An 8,690-nucleotide genomic window follows, 5' to 3' on the forward strand; every position below is an offset into this window, starting at 1 on the left:
CTATTGACGACCTCGGTGGCGCAGTGGTAAAGTTCTTGTCACTGAACCGAGAGGTCCCGGGTTCGATGTCGGGTCGGGTCATGATGGAAAAATGATCTTTTTCTATTATAAAATATAGTATCGTTGAGTTAGTAAATCATAACACAAGTCTCGAACTTACTTTGGGGCTAGCTCAATTTGTGTGATTTGTCCTAATATATTTATTTATATTTTAAAACGGTCATCAGTATTGGTGACTACTCTCAAAAGTTTGTCATCCGCGCTTAAAAGTTGATTGGGGTTATTAAGAATATCTTGTATGTCATTGATATAAATCTTGAAAAGGACTGCATGGTCTAGATGGGAGCTTAGTGGTACACGAACTGAAGGGAAAGGTGAGAAACTAGAGCATTAGAGTAACCCTTCATGCGAACAGCTTGGCTTCGGTTCCTTATATAGGAATCAATCCATCGAGTGGTCAGCGATCCTATAAAACTTAGTTGTTTATGTAAATTATGATTAATTATATCAAATGCTTTGGAAAATCCGTGAACATTTGAATTTTATATACCTTATTAGAAACGTATTTCTTATTTATAAATTGTAAGGTAATTTAATAGTAACTTGTTTTTTATTTGCCAAATAAAGTTTTACTCTATTTCCTTGTCCACTACATTATCCAGTGCATGCAATAAAAAGTCAACCATGTTTATTTCAATTCTTATTTTTGCAATAATTATATAAATAAGTGTTGTTTTTCAGAAATAACAAACTTTAGGTTATAACGAAAGCGAGGTGATCATGCTCGCCCACCACAAAGGGAAGATCTTCCCGCCAGGCTACGTGTTGCGCCTGAGGAACCGCACGGCTCCGACGGTGTCACGGCTCATATCTAGCATCAATTGTTAGCAATTAGCTGCTAGTGCGGAATAAAATAAATAAATAATAATTTGTAATCTGTATAATGTCCAAATTTAATTTATACTATGATTATGAAGAGGTAAACGTGTGTGACTTTGTGAGTTTGTAAGTTTGAGGCGGATAATCTCCGAAACTATCGAACCGATTTCAAACATTCTTTCAACATTAGAAAGGTACATTATCCAAAATTGCTACAGACTATATTTTATCTCAAAATTCCCACGGGAGCGAAGCCCCGAGCAATATCTAGTAATAATAATAATTTTATATGTCGTATTAATAACGGGCCACAATTGCAGGATGCGGGGAAAAAAGTAGAATAACCACATAATGAGTTCCTGCTGGCTGGTGACGCAAAAGAGGCCGCTTCAAAACAAGATGGTCGCACGATTTAAATACGACTGAGAACTGGATGAGTTACGCAACGGACAGGGATGTATGGCTAATTAAAAAGGAGCAACAGTGTGACACCACAAAGTAATAAAAAAACGTTTGGTAACGGTAAGCAAGAGATAAAATTACTTAAAACGAGATAAAGAAAAACGTGCTACACAAATTTGAATAACGGTTATGGAATTTACGACATGAATAGAAAATAAAATAAACATAGTTAATAAAGTATTTTTTTTATTGCACAATTATTATGAGCAGATTTACAGGTTGGAAACAATTTGGTTTCCAATGAAATTTATGTTAAAAAAAAAATTTCTGCGACTTCTTGAAATGCCGAAAAGGTATTGCAGTATTTGCAGTTGTTTTTTGCACTTGTGATTAGGTGCTCCACATGCTTATATTTACATTAAATTATTGCATTAAAAATTACTACATAAGGTATTATATTCATACCAATTCTTTTTATAACTTGTTACTGGTTCGGCGGTTACGTCTAGACACTGTAAAGAAAGTATTTCAAATTATGATTTATAAATTTGAGCTTGATCCCATCGACGTCATCCTCTATTGCATTAACTCAGCAGAGTGTTTCCGCTCAGATGTTTTAACTAGGTTTTGATAAACTGCTTTGATCCTTTTACGGAATGATGCCAATTGGAGTAATAAGGCCGGGAAATTTGGTAAATTAATTGTAATTTTAATATACTTATTATTTAAATGTACTTCATTCTTGTATATTTGTGGATTGCGCAATATTATAAAAAAAAAGTTATATTTAAATCCCTGTAGTAGGTACTTCCGTGCAACGTGTAATATATTTTTTTAAGATCCATTGCCATTTAGTTGTTTTTTTTTCGAGAATGAATTATTCGATATCGAAGAAATTACATTTAAAATATATTTTTTACATTTGCAAACATTACAAAAATAAAAAGATAAACAATTTGATAGAACCAAAAGAAAAAAATCTGAAAGATAGAAGCAAACCTTTTGGAAAACATCTATAACTATATTCGCCAGTCCACCACTTTCTAAATCCATCGCTAAGATTTTAATTCCTTGGTTTATCTTCATTTAGTGCAGTGCAAATGTTACATATTTCAGTATATTTTTCTCCTTGTTCGTATCTGTAATGGTTTCGCCACCGAAAAAAATTTTAGAATTTAGTTAGCGAGCGACCTTGAAGGATATAATTGGAAACAGTTCCAATTATATCCTTCACGGTCCTCGCTAGCTGCTCCAGACCAAGCTCGCGCGCATTTAGATAGCTGCCTGGAGGGAGAAACCTGCAACAGGTGAAATGCTTGTCAATTTCACTAATTAGCATTTTTTAAAACCGTTATACTATGTGGTCTACTAAACCCAAGATTGGAAAGGAGATAGATAATTTAAATTGCTCAGGAAAACAAAATTTTGTATGGTCAGTGTGCGTAATCAGTGCACATCAACGGTTATGTACTTCGTGCGTCACTTCTGGAAATATCGTCAGCTTTATTACCCATTTACCTAGAATAATCTGCACCGCCGTAAACCACAGGAATGGCGTAATTATTCAATGCAATCAAAAGATTTTCCGTCACATAGTCCGTCGCGATAGAGTTCTCAAAAGATAAGTAAAAATAATAGTGATTTTCACTAACTCATTACACACGTCCATACACATCCAACGTTAGTTTCAATTTGGATAACTCTGGTTTCAACTTCTCGACTTCGTTCTCTTTTTCCTGGACTTGTACAGCGTGACACAAACCATGCAATCGCTTTGGTCTTGCCGTCCAATATAGCCTTAATTGTTTTATGTCGAATTGGTTTCATATTGTAAAGCCAGTGCATGTCTAGTTCTGGGCCAACTTCATTGCCGTCCAAGTCATAAATTTTATCATCATTATGTCATAAATATGACCATCGAATATCTGAATTGAGTTTATAAGTCCATGTCCAGTCAAATAAGTTTTCCAAGATTTCATCGCAAGATAAAAACATAGGTACCGGTTCTGTCATTGCAAACACAAACTTTTGTGAGAGCGATCTGCTTTGGGGCAAATAAGATTTTTCCAGTTTTATCATGTGGATGCCATTAAAAACTATAGCATCGAAATCCATAGTGTCACTAAAATAATTCTTGTTATCAGTGACATAACAGTTTTTATATGGGCAATTCATTTCAATAAACTTACTTGACCCTACACCCATATAACGGAGCGAAGCGTCTTGATTTGACGTCCATTGTAAAATATAATAGTATGTCTTTTGATTTGAGTCGTCATTATCTGCTTTTACATATACATATGTAAAAATATCTACACACATTAAACTTAAAAATATGATTGAATAATTATGAGAGTTATGTTGATGCACGACCCATTGCTGTGACATGATGAAAAGACTACCTTTGTATAAATAAGTTTAATTAAAAATATTTACACTTGTTCTCATGTTCAATAAGCTTTGTTTTAAAAATAAACTCTACAGATGTTTCAATCATATTCGATGTATAATTACTATCAACCGATTCTTGGTAGTACAGAATATAAAAATAAAAATAAACAAATAACACTGATTAGTATCATGATTTTAAAATATATATTTTCGAATATTATTAGTTTACCAACTAAATTAAAAAAATCCAATACAATATCTATATCCCGACCAAATTAAGGGCCTTCATCATCATCATAATCATTGACACCCTTCTTTTTCCCCGCTTCTGGGAATAGACCTCGCCAAATGAACGCCTTGGGGGATACACTAATCATTGTGTGCACGTTTGTTCGTGGTACTTATATTCGCGATATTTTGGTATCATTACACAAAATTGGCGGAATCCCGTTTAGGTTTTAAACAACCTCAAACGTTGTGTAGCGCGGAATGCCGGAAGCTACTTACCATGAGTTATGAATGACGCTAAATATAGATGCGTCATGATAACAAGCCACGGAGTTTGAGTAAGCTGGTATAACCCATATAATTTTGCCAGGTAACATTTATAGCCGTATGAGGTGACCGGTACTACATTTCAAACTTAAAACGAAATTTTTCTTTATTATGATGATTTAGTCTCTTTACCTTAATCATAGAAAAATATCGACTTAAAATACATTAGAATGTCGCAGGCTGGATGCATTAAAATTTATATGGTTAAATAGCACAGTTATTTAATGTTATCGCTTGATATTTCCCTATTATTTTATTTAATAAACACAAACAAGTAATTAAACAGTTATGGTTCATTATGATATTTTCTATCACCATTGCTAAACGAACCTTTTTCTCATTAGTTCATTGGAGCCGTGTTGTATTAGTGGTCGTGTAAAGAATTATTAATGCTTAAAATTTTTAAGATTTTTTCTGTGATTTTACAACTAACATGCGTAAAAAGTCAAAATATACCACAATTTAAAAAAATATAATATCTGGGTTAGCGCTTCAAAAGTCATGAAGATCCTGAAAAATAATTGCGTACAAATAAATTAATATTCTGGGAGATTTATTCACAATAAGTAAGGCGATAATAAAAATCCGTACGGTACGTCTTTTGGTGGCAGGCCATCTAGCAATGATTAAGGAATATGCAATTTATAATCTGGCTACTTTAAGTCAGTGTTTATCCCTTGTTTCGTAGGGACTGTGGAATTTCACCAAAGCATTTGATAAAGTAGACCATTATTTGCTCTGTTTAAAATTGGCTGCCTATGGAATCAGTGATGATTTATATAAATGAATATGCTCGTATTTGGAGAACCAAAGTCAATTCGTAACAGTGAAATCTAATACTTCTTCTTCTGTGCCTGTTACCTCTGGTGTACCTCAGGGCTCCCCTTTAGGTCTCATTTTCTTTATGGTTTTCATCGGTGACTTGGCTAGTATATCTGCTGTATGCTGATTATCTTAAAGTTCTTGACAATATTAAGATCATATGATATATATTTTTACAGCTAAAATATAGATTTATATTTCTATGAGAAACCACAGCTAGGTTTAGTCATGTTAACAAAATGTACATTTCATCAATACATAATGCCAAACCAACATAAAAATAATTTTATAGCTCGTTTTAATAATAAATGTTGGCGGTGTAAAAGTAAACAAAACGCAAAATTACGTATAAAGCGTAAAAAATACATGTATGCCACACAAGTTTGAATAATTAACAATGAATGTAAAAAAAAATAATAACGGTAACTTTTTATTTAATTCACAAATTTTTTGAGCAAACATGAATGATGAAACAAATTCGGTTTACAATGAAATCCTTATGACAAAATTACAAAATTTCTACGGCATTTTGTAATACCATAAAAAAGTACTGCTGTAATAAAAAAACTGATAGACTAATGCCTTAGTCTTTCAGTTGGCACATGGCATACGGTCAGCGCTGATCACTTACCACCAGATGACCCGCTTGCTCGTTTGTTTTATTTTATAAAAATGCTATTACATGAGGTCGTAATACCAATACCTTCTTCGACTTGTTGCTGAATGGGCGGTGACGCGTTTCCTCGTGTCGGGTAACGCAGATGTAGAAAAACGAATTCTGTTGTGTCATGACCCTATTAAGATTTCAATTTAAAATAAGTGTAAGGATATTTTAGTTTGATTTTAATATATAAGTATGTATTAAATGATATAATTATTTATGTCTTATTGTAGATTGTAATTGTTTTATATGAAATATATTTCTAATTTGGAATTTACATATAGGTATAACAACAAAGGTTTCGTTCAAATTTCCCTAGAACATCTGTGTTTTGATCGAAGAGTATTTTTTCATTTCAATTTTGTTATAATAAATCAGTTAAACCCTAAATGTTTCTGCTCATTTTCCCCAATTACCACACCAAACGACCCTATAAAAAAAAGGGAAAAAAGCGTGCACTTTATCATGCGCGAGTAGAAATCAACTAAGTTAATTAATCTCAGAAGCGTTAACGCTCGCTAAAGTATTTCGCTCGGAACGGAACAGTTAAGAATAATTTGGTTAAACTGTTTTTAAACCAGATCAAAAAATATCGGTTTCATCCTCTGAAAGAAAGAAAGATGAAGTCTTGGAAGAAGTCTCGCTTAAAACACCCATTTTACATTTACCGACATTAAAATGTAAAACGTAAGAAAAATTGGTGGATCCAAAATTATAATTTCTAGGAGATAAAATCAAACCTTTCGGAAAACATCTATAACTATATTCGCCAGTCCACCACTCTGTAAATCCACCGCGAAGATTTAAATTTCTGGGTTTGTCTTCATTCAGCGCAGTGCAAATGTTACAAATTTCAGAATCATTCTCTCCTCGTTCGTATCTATAATGGTTCCGCCACCGAAAAAAATTGTGGAATCTTTTTTTGTTTCCCATTACATCTTTCATGGTCCTCGCTAGTCTCACTGGGCCATGCTCGCGTGCGTTCAAATAACTTCCAGGAGGGAGAAACCTGTAAGATGAGATGCCTGTCAAATTCACAAATAGATTTTCTGACATTTTCTCAAACCCTTGTTATTATTTTACCATAAATTCGAAATTAAAATATTTCTGAAAATATCAATTGCTTACACAGTTTATTTTCTATTTTGTCAATCAATATAGGAAATACTCCATTTTTTCGATCATGAGACGCAAACCATCGAGGTCGTATTTCGAAAACACTATCTTTGTGACATGTCCGTCAAGATTTCTCAAGGAATTGTTCATTTTACATGTGTGAAACACCACCTTACAGATTTACTTTTTGTGCATGTACGCCACAGTATGCATGCGTGTAACCCTTCCCTCCCGCAAAAAAGCTTGAATTATAAAATTTTCATAAGTTTTATTATAGTTTGCAAGTGCATTTTCAGTTCATCAAATGCAACCATTTCACCTAACTAGCAGTTCTTCGAACAAATAATATTTTGTAGACTTTATTACTTAAATGACTCAGAAAAACACAATACTTGTGCATTATTGTTTGATCGATACTTCCAATGTTTAACCAAAAAAAATTTGGTCATTTCCTTTTGATTCTAAGTAGGTAGTTTAAAATTTGTGCGTCACGTATGTGTCTTTTAACTAGTGCGTTATCAACGCATGTGATTGGTGCGCACCAACAGCTATGTGCATCGTGTGTAACTTCTGGAAAAATCGGCAGCTTTTTACCATTTTACCTAGAATAATCTGCACCGCCGTAAACCACAGGAATGGCGTAATTATTCAGTGCAATCAAAAGTTTCTCCGTCACATAGTCCGTCGCGATAGAATTTTCAAAAGATAAGTAGAAATAATAGTCTCTTTTCACTAACTCATTACACACCTCTCGATATTTCTTCGGGCATACCAAATTACCGCACTTTCCGTACACGTCCAACATTAGATTCAATTGGGATAACTCTGGTTTCAACTCCTCGACGAATCTTTCTCTTTTTCCCAAACTAACACAGCGTGATACAAACCATACAGCCGCTTTGGTCTTGCCATCTAATATAGCCATAATCGTTTTATCTCGAATTGGACTCATATATTTAATCCACTTCATATCTAGTTTTGGGCCCACTTCATTTGCCTTTTAAATCATAATTTTTTATGTAAGACCATCGAATGTCTGATGTTAGTTTATAAGTTCACGTCCAGTCAAATAAGTTTTCCAAGATTTCATTGCATGATGTAAACATTGGAACCGGTTCTGTCATTCCAAATACAAACTTTTGAGAGAGCGATCTCCTTTTGGGCAAATCAGACATTTTCAATTGAATTACGTGGTTGCCATTGAATACTATTGCATCGAAATTTATAGTGTCACTAAAATATATCTTGTTGTCAGTAACGTAACAGTTTTTATATGGGCAGTTCAGTTCAATAAACTTTCTTGACCCTACGCCCATATGATTAAGCGGCGATGCTCCATTGCAAAATATAATATGTTTTTTGATAGTCTGTAAAAAAACCATCCTCAAAATCTGCCTTCACATATTCATATATGAAAATATCCACACACAATAGGATTTAAAAAAATATTAAATAATTATATGTTAAATTGAAGCACCATTGCTGTGTCATGATTGAATGACGACTAGGATAAATCATGTTTAACTAAGTTTAATTTAAAATATTTACAATTATATCTAATATATAATGACTTATTTTGATATTACCCATTCTAATTGTTAAATATTATGTTTAATGAATGTTTCCTATCTGACTATTATATATTAAAACTAGCGGTTCGTCCCCGCTTCGCCCGGATAAAAACATTATAAATTTTACTCCTAAATATCTCTCAGGAAAATCACTATCTATTGGTGAAAACTATTGGTGGTTTTCGCGAACAGACAGACGTGTCAGAGGGCTTTAATTTATAATAAGTAGGGATGTAAGTCTAAGGAAGTGTCAAATAGTACAGATATGGCTGGATATATAGATATATCACGAA

The 8,690-nt window shown here is 33.3% G+C and overlaps 2 protein-coding genes across 2 annotated transcripts; both read right to left on the reverse strand.

Moving 5' to 3' along the window:
* Positions 1 to 1,509: 1,509 nt before the first annotated feature.
* Positions 1,510 to 5,826, reverse strand: LOC128676074 (alpha-(1,3)-fucosyltransferase C-like). Its single transcript, XM_053756014.1, has 4 exons — positions 3,185 to 5,826; positions 2,800 to 2,928; positions 2,281 to 2,579; positions 1,510 to 1,793 (listed from the first exon to the last, which is right to left on the reverse strand). Exons 1-3 carry the CDS (start codon positions 3,667 to 3,669, stop codon positions 2,450 to 2,452), a joined length of 744 nt encoding a protein of 247 aa, XP_053611989.1. The 5' UTR covers positions 3,670 to 5,826; the 3' UTR covers positions 1,510 to 1,793; positions 2,281 to 2,449.
* Positions 5,827 to 6,292: 466 nt separating this feature from the next.
* Positions 6,293 to 7,866, reverse strand: LOC128676075 (alpha-(1,3)-fucosyltransferase C-like). The gene is made up of 2 exons (XM_053756015.2): positions 7,429 to 7,866; positions 6,293 to 6,719 (listed from the first exon to the last, which is right to left on the reverse strand). Exons 1-2 carry the CDS (start codon positions 7,794 to 7,796, stop codon positions 6,293 to 6,295), a joined length of 795 nt encoding a protein of 264 aa, XP_053611990.1. The 5' UTR covers positions 7,797 to 7,866.
* Between the last annotated feature and the right edge of the window lie 824 nt (positions 7,867 to 8,690).

Source organism: Plodia interpunctella, chromosome 15 (genome assembly GCF_027563975.2).
Source record: "Plodia interpunctella isolate USDA-ARS_2022_Savannah chromosome 15, ilPloInte3.2, whole genome shotgun sequence".
In the NCBI taxonomy this organism is placed as follows: Eukaryota; Metazoa; Arthropoda; class Insecta; order Lepidoptera; family Pyralidae; genus Plodia; species Plodia interpunctella.